Here is a 21651-nt window from a genome sequence, read left to right as displayed (position 1 = left end):
AATGTAAGTGTCACTGTGACCCAGTTCTACGCGATCAATTATGTGATTAATATTCATGAGCTGGGCCGGTGTTACCTTATTACGCCTGTAAATGCTGTAATATGATTGGATGTGTCCGGGAAAAGAAACCAATCAATGTACTTCTCTATTCTTTTGGTTTTAAGTTTGACTGCGCTTTCAAGATTATCTAATATTAATATGTCGTTGCAGTTATGACATATTAGCAACTTTTAAACATTCACCTAGACGATAAGTCACATAATCAATTAACCTTAATCAAGGTTAAAATGCGGCAAAACACGTTCCAAAGCTGGAAGATACATAGATAAAGCATTCATTGATTGGTGCTGCATTAGAAACTAGTATCTTGTAAAGATGGATCGACTATGGAACTTAAAGAATATGTAAAACAGGATTGATGTTTATTTGAGACTTCTTATAGTGAAAACGTTTTGGTTTCAAACTAAAGACTAACCATTTATTGAGTAACACTACATTGTATTTCTTCTTCCGAAACTCTGCTGAACGGAGATCACGTCAATGGTATTCATTGTGATTAAAACTTTCACTATTAAGGATATAGGTCTCCAAGTGTGAATGTTATTTTGAATGCGTATGTATGTGTTGATTGTTGAATATGTAACACTGAAATACGCTGGATAAGAACGACTAAATATCTATGTAGAAAACAAGTTGTTCAAACATAGGTATAGTGGGCAGTGACAGTGATACAGCCGTGAGTGGCTACGCTTGTCCACGCGTCCGTAGTTAGGGCAACGGCGCAGGTACTGTTTTGGGTACTGATATTTTGTTCTCCTTGCAAACTTCATACGACTTTATGAGGTAGTTGTGAATTGTCGCAGTACATGGGACCTGGTAATTTGGGTTCAATGGTTCACAGAAAGCCCTGAAACCCTCCCCTTTAACAAGACTTAATGGTCGCATATCCTTAACGCGCATAAGCATTGCTTTTTGCGAAATACCTTCATACCATTTCCTGTCAACAGGCTTGCGACTTTTGCTATCAAACTTACCAAACTGCCCCAGCGCTGCTTGTTGAGCTGGTTTTCTGTCTACAGTGCTTATTGTGGGTGCTTACAGGACAAATGCTTGCGTAACTAAGGGAAACGCCACAAAGACGGCATTTCGTATTTTGGCCACTAAATCAAGATAAAAATGCGCCCAGACATTGGATTTTTTCTCACGATCATCCATCTTGATTGCATGAGATGTTTAGAGGTATCTCCCCTGCGAGTCCTCGAGTCCATTCAATTGGACTCGAGTCCTGCTTTACCCGACTCGGCCCCGAGTACCCGAGTACTCGTGAGAGCCCTAGGCATAGATACTTCTTATCACCTGGTTGTACTCAGCTTTTGCTAGATAGTGGTGTAAGGAGCTGCACCGAAACGTCGCTCTATGCAGTAGGCGAGAAGCCGTTATCTATAAAGGCATGGAACATGTTCTATTTGTGAGTGAGTAAGTGAGTGGATAGGTGTGAGTGAGTGAGTATATTTTTACGCTGCTTTTAGCAATATTCTAGCAGTATCACGGCAGGGGACATCAGAAATGGGCTTCACACATTGCACCCATGTGGGGAATCGAACAGGACCTTCGTCGTGACGAGCAAACGCTTTAACCACTGGGCTACCCCACCGCCCCTGATGTGATTGACTTGGCCTGCTGACTATTTGTGTCCAAGATATGTCCACACATATTGAGCGCAAAAACATTCAAATCCATTTATTCAACACATATATTCTCCTTGTGCACCAATGTTAAAAACACACGCCACTAACATAACCTAAAACTGGAATAATAGAGAGATGAATTTTGATGTGTAAATATACCAAAATATATTTATGATATTCCAAGGCACGTTGATCGGGGAATCTTCTTCAAATATCAGAAATCCTAAAGCAGCTCTAAAGTGTGAGCTGTATACTGTTAAATACATATTTTAAACCACGGAAATCATGAGGACAATCAGCTTAATTTAAAGGCATATAGACAGTGTCTATATTCATGGACCGTTGTAATTCGCGGAATATATAGTTCAGGCTTTCGCAGTCCTTCTCTCCAATCCAAGGCACATAGAACTGACGATCTTTGACTAAAAGTCCACCTCTTTAAAGTCCTTCTCTCCAATCCAAGGCACATAGAACTGACGATCTTTGACTAAAGGTCCTCCTCCTTAAAGTTACAGGCTTTATGAACGACGTCCATATCAACAGTGACAACTCCAGCATCCTTGAGGGAGCTGATTGCATCGAAGAGAACCCGACTTGTGGCTTTCTCGGCGTTTACCCTCACCCATTCCTTAAGTATGCTGTAAATATTCTGTTGGATGGTGTTATTGTTGTTTCCGGTGAGTTCTTCCCGGCGGCAGTCGGACATGCCGAGTTGGATGCTCAAAAGCTGCCAGTTGTCGCCGAATGCCGTCGACAGCGTCATTAGCTGGCGCTCCGTCACTGTCAACGCAGAGGGAGAAAAGAAATGTCAATACATCACACAAGTTCAGTGTTTGAGAAGTTTGATAGACACTTCTTGGCAAAAGGAGATATGCATCCGTATTTGATGATGGCAATGAAAACACACAAACATAGCTAATATAAGGTGATCATTTTGTGGTTTTTGGTTTGGTTTATTGTTTTACGCCGCACTCAGCAATATTCCATCTATATGGCGGCGGTCTGTAAATAATCGAGTCTGGACCAGACAATCCAGTGATCAGTAGTATGAGCATTGATCCACGCAGTTGGGATACGATGACATGTATCAACCAAGTCAGCGAGTCTGACCAGTGACCACCTGATCCCGTTAGTCGCCTCTTACGACAAGCATGGGTTACTGAAGACTAATTCTAACCCGGATCTTCAGGAGTCTGTTATGTAACGGAGAATTACAATATAACCTGCTGCATCTAGTCGGTCTTGTGTGGCTGGATCTGTAGAACAGTCAACGACATCGTCCTGTTCCGTCGGCTGAAATACACCAGAGACCAGAGACATTCAGTCAATTTATTCAATAGAAATACGGCCCACGTATATAAAATGTCAGTCCACAATAAGCAATGAATACTATAGAAAGGAACTGCGTAAAACTAAGGTATCCCTAATATACTGAGTCAAAAAAAGAAACTTCACAAAATGTAATTTGAAAAATAATGAATAATTTTTTTCTGATGATACAGCTATGTATCCGAAATGGGATCCCTATCTTTCGACTCTAGAAAAACGTTAGCAAAACCCACTCAAACCCATCCATTCGTCGTGCAAATGATGTTAGTGCCAAATCAGGTTTTGCACGTGCAGTCGATCACGTGATCTTCGCATCGAAGTTTTCTTCATATGCACGTGTTTGCATTTGCCTCAAGAATTGAAAAAACACTTTTAAACCACAGTTCTAACGGTACTTGAAATGCCACGATTGTCAAATGTGCAACGTGAACGTGCCGTTGGCATGTTGCAAGCGGGAAGATCAGTTATTGACGTCGCAAGAGCAATGGGATGCAGCCGTCGTACTGTGTATGACTTGCGAGGTCGTCTATAACAAACTGGCACCACTTCTGATCGCCCAAGGTCGGGTCGTCCACGTGTGACGTCACGAGCAGAAGACCGTCAAATCGTCCTACGTCACCTACGTGACAGATTTCTGCCGGCTACACGAACCAGGGCTGAGATGTTTAGAGGTCGACTGTCCTACAGACCATTCAAATCGGTTGACTGCCAATTTCATTCTCGACGTCCATATCGTGGGCCAATATTGACGCCGTTTCATCAACGTCAACGGGCTGTGGGCCCAACGTCACCTCCGATGGACCCAGAGAGACTGGAATCGAGTCGTCTTTAGCGATGAATCCAGGTTTACCCTCAGATTCGCGGACGGCAGGCATAGAGTCTGGAGACGACGTCGTGAACGGTATGCCCAATGTTGTGTACAGGAAGTCGACAGATTCGGGGGCGGAAGTTGCATGGTGTGGGGTGCTTTCTGTGGGAACAACCGTTCCCGACTTCTGGTCATCCGTGGAAACCTCACAGCTGCTGCTTACCGCAACCAGGTGCTCACCCCTGAGCTCGTTCCTTTCATGGCGGCTCATGGCCCAGGTCTACAGTTCCAGCATGATAATGCTCGGCCGCATACCGCGATGTTGACACGAAATTTCCCTCAAAACGCTTGAATCAACGTCATGGACTGGCCATCGAGGTCCCCTGACCTTAATCCAATAGAGCACGTTTCGGATGCACTTGGGAGAAGGCTTCGTGGTCTTAGGAACCAACCTCAGAATTTGCAGGAACTTGGCGCTGCCTTGCAAGAGCAATGGCGCAGAATCCCCAACCACGTGTTCACAAGCATCAGGCAGTCGATGAGGAGACGGTGTTTGGCAGTGGTGAATGCACGGGGCAGCCATACACGATATTGAACTGAGAAATTTCGCATTTTTATTCTTGTGACTTGACATTCTGTATACCCATGTTTTGGAACGGCGATGTAGCCTAATGGAACTGATTATGGCACTGTCAGTGTATCGAGTACATCACACAGATCTCAGCAATGAAATAATAACAATTTAACCATCTTACCATCTCTTGTTCTTTTATAGTGCCCTGAAGAAAGAATGTGAAGTTTCTTTTTTTGACTCAGTATTTAATCTGAGTAAGACAATAAGCGAGACAGATTATTGCATTTTAACGGATGAATTACGTAGTTATTATTGCTGTACAAAGGTATATTTCTCAAATATTTCTTTCGAAGATCATGATATACTGGAAATTTATCTAAGGTTTCATTGTTTCTTTTCAAGCTGGTCTTTGGGTGGACCAAGCTGGTCTGTGGAATGCCTACGAGTGAGTGAGTTAATATTCAACGTTACATCGGCAACATTTCAGCCATATCGTGACGAGAACAATTAAATTGAATAAATTTAAAGTTAGAAACAATGGACAGTAAAACATCAACACTAGCTATTCTCGAAACTTTCGTAGCCCTACGAACTTCTTTAGCCCATTCTTAACACATTGGCTACGATCAAAGTTAAGAATTCTTAGGGCTACGAACGTTTCGAGAATAAGGGTATCACAGAGTTGGACTTAAAATTAGCGTGTTATCCTAAAACGACATCACTTCAGAGAGCGATAATATATTAAAACGGGTTCCAGATCGCCTCAACTGAGTGAGTGAGTGAGTTTAGTTTAACGCCGCACTCAGCAATATTCCAGCTATATGGCGGCGGTCTGTAAATAATCGAGTCTGGACCAGACAATCCTGTGATCAACAGCATGAGCATCAATCTGCGCAACTGGGAACCAATGGCATGTGTCAACCAAGTCAGCGAGCCTGACCACCGGATCCCGTTAGTCTCCTCTTACGACAAGCATGGGTTACTGAAGATCAATATTCTAACCCGGACCTTCACGGGTCTCGCCTCAACTGAAGGTAGATCACCATACTAGGGACCATAGGAAGTAATTCTAAGTCATTTACACCATTCCTTCACTTGCTGGTGATGTTTGCACAAATTAAACATACATTAAAAAACATATATTCCACGATTAAACTCACAGAGAGTTACGTTCCCTCTCAGGGGACACTTATTTAACGCTACTTCAACCCCCTTTGAAGGTACAGCCACAAACAATCTCATTTATTCAAACTTGCAGATTAAGATTTTACTTACAGTTACAATATATATGCTATCCAAAATTTATCTATTCAATTTCTTTCAAAAATCCAAGAAGAAATATCAGTAAAAAAAATCCGTCATAGATGATGGTTTGAAATACTGATCCCTTGAGACAGTATAGTGTCTCCAGGCGACAATCATCAGTTTTTAAGCAGCTAAAATAGTTTCTTTTTTAAGATGTCTACATGAGTCCAAATCAGCAGAAACAAAACTATTTCGTATCATCGGGCTTAGGAATTCCCAGGTTTTTGTTTTTCATGGATATGTGGAAACAGTCCGCTATTGTCCGAGCCACTTCAAGAATATCGTCACGTGAAGACGTTTAACGCCAAAATGATGTCTCTTATTCACGTCATTTTTAAGGTCACGTGGGCAGCATCTCGTCCAATCGAAAATCCATATGTTGTGTAAACAAATTACAGTGTTATGTATAGGAATGAATGAATGAATGAATAAATGAATGAATGAACGAACGTCAGCAATATTCCAGTTAAGCACAATGGTAGTACTGATCAAGTTACGACAGGTCGTTACGAGTGAGTGAACTTAGTTTTACGCCGCTTTTAGCAATATTCCAGCAATATCACGACTGGGGACACTAGGCCACCCTACCGCAATCGTAACGTTACGAACGCATCGTGGACCGTGATCTAGGTGTGCGTACAAAGTCGAAATGGCCGTCGTACCTGTGAGGGGACGTGTGATTGGGACCTTTTGCGCTGCCTGTGACGTCATCTCTTGCGAGACAGCTGACGTCATCTCTTGAGAGACATGTGACGTTACATCCTGTTCCGTTCCCTGTGATTGGATCTGGGACGGAACTTCCTCTGGGACCCTTGTGAACAGATCTTGCGGGGTCTGTGTCAAAATATCTTGCGGGACCTGTGTTAATAAATCTTGCTGCGTCTGTGAGAATATCTCTTGCGGAGTCCGTGAAGGTATATCATCCGGGACGAGAGTCGGGACCTGTGTCGGTGTCTGTGTCGGTGTCTGTGTCGGAGCCTGTGTCGGGACGTCCTGTGGCAATTCTTGAATGATTTCCTGTAGCGAGACGTGAGGGGGGATGTAGTCAGGCAAGCCACGGGGATGGGGCGGGATGGAGGGAAAGGTCCATTGTTCTCTTTTGCAGTCAACCGTCTCTTTGAACAACTTCGCCTCGATTTCGTCAATAAAGTTTAGGCCAGTCATCCGATTTTTCTGAAAACATAGGTTTAGCATTCAGATTGAGCGCCTTTATCTACTCAACACTACAACTGAATTCAACACCGACACACAATGTACACGTGCCCTTGTAAAATAACATTTAGCTTAATGAAGAAATGTTTAAAAGATGGTGTTTAAATGGTGTTTACCTCGCAAGTAGCAATATGACGACTATAGCGCGCCGGTGGTCGATTCTGGACCAGACGAACCACTGGGCGACAGTGTGAATAATGTGCTAAGGTAATACAGAATCGGGCAGGTTAGAACTAGTCGCCATTCACAGGACAGGTATGGAGTATTTATGGCCAGTTCTGTCCCTGAATCCGCACTGATGACACTCAAGCACCTATTATTTTGGTTCTGTCCTGATTCCTACGGGAAGACAGGCAGTTTATAACTTTGGGTTTATTTTACCACTGGATTACCATGGGAAGACAAGAATTGGATGATTCGGGAGTGTTTTGTCCCTGATTCTCAGAAAACAACCATGCATGTGGTCTCTCTCGGAATTTCAACAAATATACCTGTTTGGCGAAACAGATACGTTACAGAAACGGCTTACAGGAAAACATGTCAACACCAAGCACTGAATACGGTATGGGAGGGCTGCAATGAAATTGGTTACGTCTACATTTTGTATGACATTGTGATATAAGGACATTGTGCTACCACTATGGTATTCTGGAAGTCGTGGGACCTGTTCAATAAATGACCTTGGTGTTTGGATCGTGTTGTATAACAGGGTCCATGTATTTAGAAGCGTGCAGTGATGCATGAAAGGTCATTGTCTCGTTGTCGCATTGACACCTTAAAAAGAACAAACAAACCTTCTCAAAATTAACCAAAGAGCACAACGCCACAACGCCACATTTGTCAGGGCTGTCGCTTTGTCGCGCTTTAGATCACAATGGCGCCAAAGGTCAAGCTTGATGGGTAAAGCGTCTGCTCGACACGTCGAAGACCTGGGTTCAATTTCCCACATGGGTCCAATGTGTGAAGCCCATTTCTGGTGTCCCACGCCGTGATATTGCTGGATTAGAGCTAAAAGCGGCGTTACACCATACCCACTTTCGTGACAATGCCAAAAAATGGTAAAAAAATGTCGCTTGAGGCAATGTAGCACTTTCGTTAATCGGTTTGGAGTTTTTATAAGGGCAGCAAGACAATGTCCCTCCAGGATTCCATAGTGATACTGTATACAAGAGGCTCACCGCTCCAGTCATGTAGTGGAACCGATCGCTCTTCTCTATGTACTTGAACTTGTTGTTAATAGTGTGCTCGTGTATCTCTTGCCTCGTCTGAAAGTAAGGATGGTAAGAATTAAAATATTCACACATACTAAGGGTTATAGTAGGCGACCCGGGATTTGAACCGCTTTTCAATCTACTACTACTTTTATCGAGTGAAACGTTTGACGTTTGTTACAATCGCAGGTTGCTAGGAAGAAGAACAGAGCATCAGCTACCTCGCGAAGGTCCGGGTAAAAATTGGTCTTCAACAACCCATGCTTGTCGTAAGAGGCGACTAACGGGATCGATGGTCAGGCTTGCTGACTTGTTTGACACATGTCATCGTATCCCGATTGAGAAGATTGATGCTCATGCTGTTGATCACTGGATTATCTGGTCCAGACTCGATTATTTACAGACCGTGGCCATATAGCTGGAATATTGCTGAGTGCAGCATTAAACAACAAACAAACACACACTAGCTAGAGATTATTTGTCTATACCCCCTTCAGTTTAATTCTAACCCGCCCTTACCTACACAGCTGCATGCAGGGTCGCCAGTGTTCAGGATCATAACCCTGACTTACTGTTAACGTACAAAGCACTTGTAAATGCCAGTCTAAGTAAACTTAGGCTCAGTATTATTCGTTACACTGCTATACTGAGTCTAACAAAACCTTGTAGAAGGTCGCGTCAGCTAACCTTTTGGACTGACCAATCAGAACACAGCTTACCAAATCGCGAAAGTTAACATTCGCACATACCGTTTGAACCTTTACCTCAAAACCTCGAACGATTCCGAATGCTATTTTCCGCACGATCGCTTCCGAGTGATACACGCAATGAGTAAACAGTCGCTGAAAATAGCGTTTTTGTCAATATTCAAGGATGTCATCTTGCGAAAATATAAGCAAATAGTAACCATGTCATTAGAAACCCATAAGCGTATATACTGCAGGTCAAATATCTGTGTTTTATGCGGATTTTCGTTTGTTGATAGATCAGTGTCAGCGACCAGGGAAGAGAAAATTCCAAAACCGTTTTGTAAGTCCCGCCGAACCCTAACAAGTAGTCGTTGTCTGATTGGTTAAATCCGTTCGGCCGTCTCGCGTTTGATTGGACGGTCATAGGTCGCTCAAAGGTTAGCTGACGCGACCTTCTACTAGGTTTTGTTAGACTCAGTATAGCAGTGTAACGAATAATACTGGATATTAGAGGGAAAATGTCAACACTAGTGAGTCTATTCAATTAGCGTTAAACCGAACTCACTCACTCACTCACTTTATATAAGAGAAGAGAAGAGAAGCACAGTACTGACCATGAGGTTATATGCCTTGAAGATGTACCGTTTCCCTGGATGGTCCTTGATGAAACATATGACCCCATAACCCTTGTGTGCCCACGTCCTTGAGCCGGCGTCAGTGACATCCGCTGTCAGCACCTCCACCACGCCTGCAGCCCTGATCTGCAGAAGCAAAAACACAGTTTGATCAATACGGCAATACACTGATACAACTGACAACCCGACGTCATCAACATCGCTGTGACGTCAGCATGGACTAACAACGGTGTCGTATGACAATGTATGATAGCCTGTGTGAGTTCAATAAAAGCTGAGCTAAGTTGGGAAGTGATGAGGAATTAACGAGAATTAACGACTCGGAATAATTGTTCAACCTTTTCTAGTGTGTTGTCACGGATCGCGTGGGCGGATTCTTTGTCAAGACTACTGTGGAGCCAGGGCATCACACTTACTCACACTTATATCATATTGACTGTGGTCAGAATATTGTCTTTTATGCAGACCCCAGAGTGTATATTTCAAACATCTCTCTCTATTCCACTGTCATCCTTTGCAGTCAGTACTAAAGCCCTTTTAGTTCTGTGAACCCTCAAAAGAGGGATCCTCAATTCACGCGAGTTCATTTCTTGACTTTTTAAGTTATTATTCATATCTCCGTTTCGCAGACTATTTTTAGTCAAGTCACGCCGTTCAGTTAAAAGGTGCGTTATTATGGTCTGTCTTCCTACATTAATCATCGACATAACGGAAATACTGTTGTTCAATTGGACATTAAACATAGATCCTGTATCTCCCTGAAGAGTAACACAAGAACAGACCATATTTACTCACATTTCTGCAATACGCATGACAGACAGTGATCGCACTTGTCTGGAATAGATCTTTCTCTTGTTATGGATGATGATCTCGCCAAACAACATTGATACTTAACATGCACACACGCACGCACGCACGCACACGCACATACACACACACACCACCCCTCCACCCCCCAAAAATAATAATAAACATAACTAAATGAATTATAAAAACATTAAAACAAATAGACACATACTAACTTAGCGTTATTTTGCAACATATATGATTCATAACATATCCCCACATACTTTCATAACGTTATTTTACAACATACAAGATCCATAACATATCCCCACATACTGACATAACGTTATTTTACAACATACATGATCCATAACATATCCCCACATACTGACATAACGTTATTTTACAACATACATGATCCATAACATATCCTCACATACTGACATAACGTTATTTTACAACATACATGATCCATAATCCATAACATATTTTACGACATACATGACTAACATATCCTACATTGACATAACGTTATTTTACAACATGCATCCATAACATATCCCCACATACAGACATAACGTTATTTTACAACATACATGATCCATAACATATCCTGTTATTTACAACATACTGACATAACGTTATTTTACAACATACATGATCCATAACATATCCTCACATACTGACATAACGTTATTTTACGACATACATGATCCATAACATATCCCTCACATACTGACATAACGTTATTTTACAACATACATGATCCATAACATATCCCCACATACTGACATAACGTTATTTTACAACATACATGATCCATAACATATCCTACATACTGACATAAACGTTATTTTACAACATACATGATCCATAACATATCCTACATACTGACATAACGTTATTTTACGACATCCATAACATATCATATACTGACATAACGTTATTTTACGACATACATGATCCATAACATATCCTACATACTGACATAACGTTATTTTACAACATACATGATCCATAACATATCCCCACATACTGACATAACGTTATTTTACAACATACATGATCCATAACATATCCTACATACTGACATAACGTTATTTTACACGACATACATGATCCATAACATATCCTACATACTGACATAACGTTATTTTACAACATACATGATCCATAACATATCCCCACATACTGACATAACGTTATTTTACAACATACATGATCCATAACATATCCTACATACTGACATAACGTTATTTTACAACATACATGATCCATAACATATCCTACATACTGACATAACGTTATTTTACAACATACATGATCCATAACATATCCCCACATACTGACATAACGTTATTTTACAACATACATGATCCATAACATATCCCTACATACTGACATAACGTTATTTTACAACATACATGATCCATAACATATCCCCACATACTGACATAACGTTATTTTACAACATACATGATCCATAACATATCCTACATACTGACATAACGTTATTTTACAACATACATGATCCATAACATATCCCTACATACTGACATAACGTTATTTTACAACATACATGATCCATAACATATCCTTACTGACATAACGTTATTTTACAACATACATGATCCATAACATATCCCCTACATACTGACATAACGTTATTTTACAACATACATGATCCATAACATATCCTACATACTGACATAACGTTATTTTACAACATACATGATCCATAACATATCCTACATACTGACATAACGTTATTTTACAACATACATGATCCATAACATATCCCCACATACAGACATAACGTTATTTTACAACATACATGATCCATAACATATCCTCACATACTGACATAACGTTATTTTACAACATACATGATCCATAACATATCCTACATACTGACATAACGTTATTTTACAACATACATGATCCATAACATATCCTACATACTGACATAACGTTATTTTACAACATACATGATCCATAACATATCCCCACATACTGACATAACGTTATTTTACAACATACATGATCCATAACATATCCTTACAACATAACGTTATTTTACAACATACATGATCCATAACATATCCTACATACTGACATAACGTTATTTTACAACATACATGATCCATAACATATCCCTACACATACTGACATAACGTTATTTTCCCCTACATACATACATAACGTTATTTTACATAACATATCCCATAACATATCCTACATACTGACATAACGTTATTTTACAACATACATGATCCATAACATATCCCTACATACTGACATAACGTTATTTTACAACATACATGATCCATAACATATCCTACATACTGACATAACGTTATTTTACAACATACATGATCCATAACATATCCTACATACTGACATAACGTTATTTTACGACATACATGATCCATAACATATCCCAACATACTGACATAACGTTATTTTTTTATGATCCATAACATATCCCCACATACTGACATAACGTTATTTTACAACATACATGATCCATAACATATCCCCACACATACTGACATAACGTTATTTTACAACATACATGATCCATAACATATCCTACATACTGACATAACGTTATTTTACAACATACATGATCCATAACATATCCTACATACTGACATAACGTTATTTTACAACATACATGATCCATAACATATCCTACATACTGACATAACGTTATTTTACAACATACATGATCCATAACATATCCCCACATACTGACATAACGTTATTTTACAACATACATGATCCATAACATATCCCCACATACTGACATAACGTTATTTTACAACATACATGATCCATAACATATCCCCACATACTGACATAACGTTATTTTACAACATACATGATCCATAACATATCCCCACATACTGACATAACGTTATTTTACAACATACATGATCCATAACATATCCTACATACTGACATAACGTTATTTTACAACATACATGATCCATAACATATCCTCACATACTGACATAACGTTATTTTACAACATACATGATCCATAACATATCCTACATACTGACATAACGTTATTTTACAACATACATGATCCATAACATATCCCCACATACTGACATAACGTTATTTTACAACATACATGATCCATAACATATCCCCACATACTGACATAACGTTATTTTACAACATACATGATCCATAACATATCCCCACATACTGACATAACGTTATTTTACAACATACATGATCCATAACATATCCTACATACTGACATAACGTTATTTTACAACATACATGATCCATAACATATCCCCACATACTGACATAACGTTATTTTACAACATACATGACCCATAACATATCCCCACATACTGACATAACGTTATTTTACAACATACATGATCCATAACATATCCCCACATACTGACATAACGTTATTTTACAACATACATGATCCATAACATATCCCCACATACTGACATAACGTTATTTTACAACATACATGATCCATAACATATCCCCACATACTGACATAACGTTATTTTACAACATACATGACCCATAACATATCCTACATACTGACATAACGTTATTTTTACAACATACATGATCCATAACATATCCTACATACTGACATAACGTTATTTTACAACATACATGATCCATAACATATCCCCACATACTGACATAACGTTATTTTACAACATACATGATCCATAACATATCCTACATACTGACATAACGTTATTTTACAACATACATGATCCATAACATATCCCCGATACCGACATAACGTTATTTTACAACATACATGATCCATAACATATCCTCACATACTGACATAACGTTATTTTACAACATACATACATGATCCATAACATATCCCCACATACTGACATAACGTTATTTTACGACATACATGATCCATAACATATCCCCACATACTGACATAACGTTATTTTACAACATACATGACCCATAACATATCCTACATACTGACATAACGTTATTTTACAACATACATGATCCATAACATATCCCCACATACTGACATAACGTTATTTTACAACATACATGATCCATAACATATCCTCACATACTGACATAACGTTATTTTACAACATACATGATCCATAACATATCCCCACATACTGACATAACGTTATTTTACAACATACATGATCCATAACATATCCCCACATACTGACATAACGTTATTTTACAACATACATGATCCATAACATATCCCCACATACTGACATAACGTTATTTTACAACATACATGATCCATAACATATCCTCACATACTGACATAACGTTATTTTACAACATACATGATCCATAACATATCCTATGATACTGACATAACGTTATTTTACAACATACATGACCCATAACATATCCTACATACTGACATAACGTTATTTTACATACATACATGATCCATAACATATCCCTCTACATACTGACATAACGTTATTTTTACAACATACACGACCCTATAACATATCCTCACATACTGACATAACGTTATTTTACCATACATGACCCATAACATATCCTACATACTGACATAACGTTATTTTACAACATACACGACCCATAACATATCCTACATACTGACATAACGTTTATTTTACAACATACGTAATATATTTTTATTTTACAACATACATGATCCATAACATATCCCATACACATACTTATTTTAACGACATACATGATCCATAACATATCCTACATACTGACATAACGTTATTTTACAACATACATGATCCATAACATATCCCCACATACTGACATAACGTTATTTTACAACATACACGACCATAACATATCCCCACATACTGACATAACGTTATTTTACAACATACATGATCCATAACATATCCCCACATACTGACATAACGTTATTTTACAACATACATGATCCATAACATATCCCCACATACTGACATAACGTTATTTTACAACATACATGATCCATAACATATCCCCACATACTGACATAACGTTATTTTACAAATACATACATGATCCATAACATATCCTACATACTGACATAACGTTATTTTACAACATACATGATCCATAACATATCCCCACATACTGACATAACGTTATTTTACAACATACATGATCCATAACATATCCATACATGATCATAACTGACATAACGTTATTTTTACAACATACATGATCCATAACATATCCTGCATACTGACATAACGTTATTTTACGACATACATGATCCATAACATATCCTACATACTGACATAACGTTATTTTACGACATACATGATCCATAACATATCCTACATACTGACATAACGTTATTTTACAACATACATGATCCATAACATATCCCCACATACTGACATAACGTTATTTTTACAACATACATGATCCATAACATATCCCCACATACTGACATAACGTTATTTTTACAACATACATGACATAATCCATAACATATCCATAACATACTGACATAATAACGTTATTTTACAACATACACGACCCATTACATATCCTACATACTGACATAACGTTATTTTACAACATACATGATCCATAACATATCCCTACATACTGACATAACGTTATTTTACAACATACATGATCCATAACATATCCCCACATACTGACATAACGTTATTTTACAACATACATGACCTATAACATATCCTACATACTGACATAACGTTATTTTACAACATACATGATCCATAACATATCCCCACATACTGACATAACGTTATTTTACGACATACATGATCCATAACATATCCCCACATACTGACATAACGTTATTTTACGACATACATGATCCATAACATATCCCCACATACTGACATAACGTTATTTTACAACATACATGATCCATAACGTATCCCCACATACTGACATAACGTTATTTTACAACATACAACCCATACATATCGACATACTGACATAACGTTACATATCCATAACATATCCCCACATACTCGACATAACGTTATTTTACATGACCTATACATATCCCCCACATACCATAACGTTATTTTTACAACATACATGACCTATAACATATCCCCACATACTGACATAACGTTATTTTACAACATACATGACCTATAACATATCCCCATGCTGACATACTGACATAACGTTATTTTACAACATACATGACCTATAACATATCCCCACATACTGACATAACGTTATTTTACAACATACATGATCCATAACATATCCCCACATACTGACATAACGTTATTTTTACAACATACATGATCCATAACATATATCCCCACATACTGACATAACGTTATTTTACAACATACACGACCTACCACATATCCTACATACTGACCGTTATTTTAACATACATCCCATATCACATACTGACATACGTTGTTTCTACAACATGCATTTTTTTTCAACACAATAACATATCCTCACGACCTATAACGTTATTTTATCATGATCCATAACATATCCCCAGCATACTGACATAACGTTATTTTACAACATATCCTACCCATAACATATCCTCACATACTGACATAACGTTATTTTACGACATACATGACCTATAACATATCCTACATACTGACATAACGTTATTTTACAACATACATGACCCATAACATATCCTACATACAGACATAACGTTATTTTACAACATACATGACCCATAACATATCCTACATACTGACATAACGTTATTTGCAACATACACGACCCATAACATATCCTACATACTGACATAACGTTATTTTACGACATACATGACCCATAATATTCCCCACACAAGGAAATAACGTTATTTTACAACATACACGACCCATAACATATCCTACATACTGACATAACGTTATTTTACGACATACACGACCCATAACATATCCTACATACTGACATAACGTTATTTTACGACATACACGACCCATAACATATCCCCACATACTGACATAACGTTATTTTACAACATACATGACCCATAACATATCCTACATACTGACATAACGTTATTTTACAACATACATGATCCATAACATATCCTACATACTGACATAACGTTATTTTACAACATACATGATCCATAACATATCCACACATACTGACATAACGTTATTTTACAACATACATGACCTATAACATATCCTACATACTGACATAACGTTATTTTACAACATACATGACCCATAACATATCCTACATACTGACATAACGTTATTTTACAACATACATGATCCATAACATATCCTACATACTGACATAACGTTATTTTACAACATACATGATCCATAACATATCCCCACATACTGACATAACGTTATTTTACAACATACATGACCCATAACATATCCTACATACTGACATAACGTTATTTTACAACATACATGATCCATAACATATCCCCACATACTGACATAACGTTATTTTACAACATACATGACCTATAACATATCCTACATACTGACATAACGTTATTTTACAACATACATGACCCATAACATATCCTACATACTGACATAACGTTATTTTACAACATACATGATCCATAACATATATCACATACAGACATAACGTTATTTTACAACATACATGATCCATAACATATCCCCACATACTGACATAACGTTATTTTACAACATACATGACCTATAACATATCCTCACATACTGACATAACGTTATTTTACGACATACATGATCCATAACATATCCTACATACTGACATAACGTTATTTTACAACATACATGATCCATAACATATCCTACATACTGACATAACGTTATTTTACAACATACATGATCCATAACATATCCCCACATACTGACATAACGTTATTTTACAACATACATGATCCATAACATATCCCCACATACAGACATAACGTTATTTTACAACATACATGATCCATAACATATCCCCACATACTGACATAACGTTATTTTACAACATACATGACCCATAACATATCCTACATACTGACATAACGTTATTTTACAACATACATGATCCATAACATATCCTACATACTGACATAACGTTATTTTACAACATACATGATCCATAACATATCCCCACATACTGACATAACGTTATTTTACAACATACATGACCCATAACATATCCTACATACTGACATAACGTTATTTTACAACATACATGATCCATAACATATCCCCACATACTGACATAACGTTATTTTACAACATACATGATCCATAACATATCCTCACATACTGACATAACGTTATTTTACAACATACACGACCCATTACATATCCTACATACTGACATAACGTTATTTTACAACATACATGATCCATAACATATCCTACATACTGACATAACGTTATTTTACAACATACATGATCCATAACATATCCTCACATACTGACATAACGTTATTTTACAACATACACGACCCATTACATATCCTACATACTGACATAACGTTATTTTACAACATACACGACCCATAACATATCCCTACATACTGACATAACGTTATTTTACAACATACATGATCCATAACATATCCTACATACTGACATAACGTTATTTTACGACATACACGACCCATAACATATCCTACATACTGACATAACGTTATTTTTTACAACATACATGATCCATAACATATCCTACATACTGACATAACGTTATTTTACAACATACATGATCCATAACATATCCCCACATACTGACATAACGTTATTTTACAACATACATGATCCATAACATATCCCCACATACTGACATAACGTTATTTTACGACATACACGACCCATAACATATCCTCACATACAGACATAACGTTATTTTACAACATACATGATCCATAACATATCCTACATACTGACATAACGTTATTTTACGACATACACGACCCATAACATATCCTACATACTGACATAACGTTATTTTACGACATACACGACCCATAACATATCCCCACATACAGACATAACGTTATTTTACGACATACATGACCCATAACATATCCTACATACTGACATAACGTTATTTTACAACATACACGACCCATAACATATCCTACATACTGACATAACGTTATTTTACGACATACACGACCCATAACATATCCTACATACTGACATAACGTTATTTTACGACATACACGACCCATAACATATCCCCACATACAGACATAACGTTATTTTACGACATACATGACCCATAACATATCCTACATACTGACATAACGTTATTTTACAACATACACGACCCATAACATATCCTACATACTGACATAACGTTATTTTACGACATACATGATCCATAACATATCCCCACATACAGACATAACGTTATTTTACAACATACATGATCCATAACATATCCCCACATACAGACATAACGTTATTTTACAACATACATGACCCATAACATATCCCCACATACTGTCATAGCGTTATATTACGACATACATGATCCATAACATATCCCCACATACAGACATAACGTTATTTTACAACATACATGATCCATAACATATCCCCACATACAGACATAACGTTATTTTACAACATACACGACCCATAACATATCCCCACATACAGACATAACGTTATTTTACAACATACATGACCCATAACATATCCCCACATACAGACATAACGTTATTTTACGACATACATGACCCATAACATATCCCCACATACTGTCATAGCGTTATATTACGACATACATGATCCATAACATATCCCCACATACAGACATAACGTTATTTTACAACATACATGATCCATAACATATCCCCACATACAGACATAACGTTATTTTACAACATACACGACCCATAACATATCCCCACATACAGACATAACGTTATTTTACAACATACATGATCCATAACATATCCCCACATACAGACATAACGTTATTTTTACGACATACATGATCCATAACATATCCCCACATACAGACATAACGTTATTTTACAACATACATGATCCATAACATATCCCCACATACAGACATAACGTTATTTTACAACATACACGACCCATAACATATCCCCACATACAGACATAACGTTATTTTACAACATACATGACCCATAACATATCCCCACATACTGTCATAGCGTTATATTGCAATATACATACAACTGCGTCATTTCAAATTAACGTATGTGTATATATAGATACAAAACCGTCATAGAAATGGACTAAGTCACGATTTCTATTTGAGAAGCGATATAGATATTGACAAAAAAGGATCTGGCCTAGATATCGTTCTACCCATGGTATATATTACATAAACGACGTAGGCTTTCGCTTATCTACGCCGTGTTCACTGTAGATATCATATCTGTCTACGTACCTCTCGCCGACGTCCCACTATGTATTTCAATAGGTCACATTGGGCTGTCGTCAGGTGAGTAGAGCTAATTGTGTGAACTTCAATCATGTCGATATCAGACCCCATCAAACGCTGTACATTTCAGGTGTTGAGCATAATGACAGTCGTGTCAGGTCGCCTCGTGCACAACGCCACGATCCACTTCCTTGATGGAGTGGGCTGTGTTGACGAAGATGACACAAGCAATACTGCCAAGGACGGGGGATTCCCCGTCACCAATGTCGTTGCGTAGTCTCCCACAGACCGCTGCACGTGTTTGGCTCTGTATGGAAGGTCTTGCGACGACGTCAGGTGTCGATATCAAGCTATCGACGGCTAATCAACATCCTGTACAGGTATATGCATGGGGTTTCTGGCGACGCGTTTGTTGAATAAATTATAAACCGGATTGTAATGTAGCTGTTTTCAGTGAAGCGGTGCAGGGGAGCGATAGATTTTAACAATGCCTTATTTATTCTTCTAGAACGTGAATTTCCAAGAAAGAACTTGACTGTCAGCTTCCTCAGTGATATTAAGCTTTAAAGTATTATATATATAGTTTGCGGTTGTCAATAATACACAGTAACGAAATCAAAGGGACTACAACTATAAACTACGGTTATAACGAAATCAAAGGGACTACAACTATAAACTACAGTTATAACGAAATCAAAGGGACAATTACTATAAACTACGGTTATAACGAAATCAAAGGGACTACTACTATAAACTACGGTTATAACGAAATCAAAGGGACAATTACTATAAACTACGGTTATAACGAAATCAAAGGGACTACTACTATAAACTACAGTTATAACGAAATCAAAGGGACTACTACTATAAACTACGGTTATAACGAAATCAAAGGGACTACTACTATAAACTACGGTTATAACGAAATCAAAGGGACTACTACTATAAACTACAGTTATAACGAAATCAAAGGGACTATTACTATAAACTACGGTTATAACGAAATCAAAGGGACTATTACTATAAACTACGGTTATAACGAAATCAAAGGGACAACTACTATAAAC

General features: G+C 37.7%; 1 protein-coding gene across 1 annotated transcript; it reads right to left on the bottom strand.

Annotated features, from left to right (window-relative positions):
• Window positions 1-1725: 1725 nt before the first annotated feature.
• LOC124290953 lies at window positions 1726-20998 on the bottom strand. Its single transcript, XM_046727799.1, has 6 exons — window positions 20591-20998; window positions 9431-9577; window positions 8095-8181; window positions 6367-6877; window positions 2912-2981; window positions 1726-2468 (listed from the first exon to the last, which is right to left on the bottom strand). The coding sequence occupies exons 1-5, from the start codon at window positions 20693-20695 to the stop codon at window positions 2956-2958; spliced, it is 876 nt and encodes a 291-aa protein (XP_046583755.1). The 5' UTR covers window positions 20696-20998; the 3' UTR covers window positions 1726-2468; window positions 2912-2955.
• Window positions 20999-21651: the final 653 nt, after the last annotated feature.

Source organism: Haliotis rubra, unplaced genomic scaffold (assembly GCF_003918875.1).
Source record: "Haliotis rubra isolate DU_JTF1 unplaced genomic scaffold, ASM391887v1 Scf479, whole genome shotgun sequence".
Classification (NCBI taxonomy): domain Eukaryota; kingdom Metazoa; phylum Mollusca; class Gastropoda; order Lepetellida; family Haliotidae; genus Haliotis; species Haliotis rubra.
This window is presented reverse-complemented; position numbering and strand designations above follow the sequence as displayed.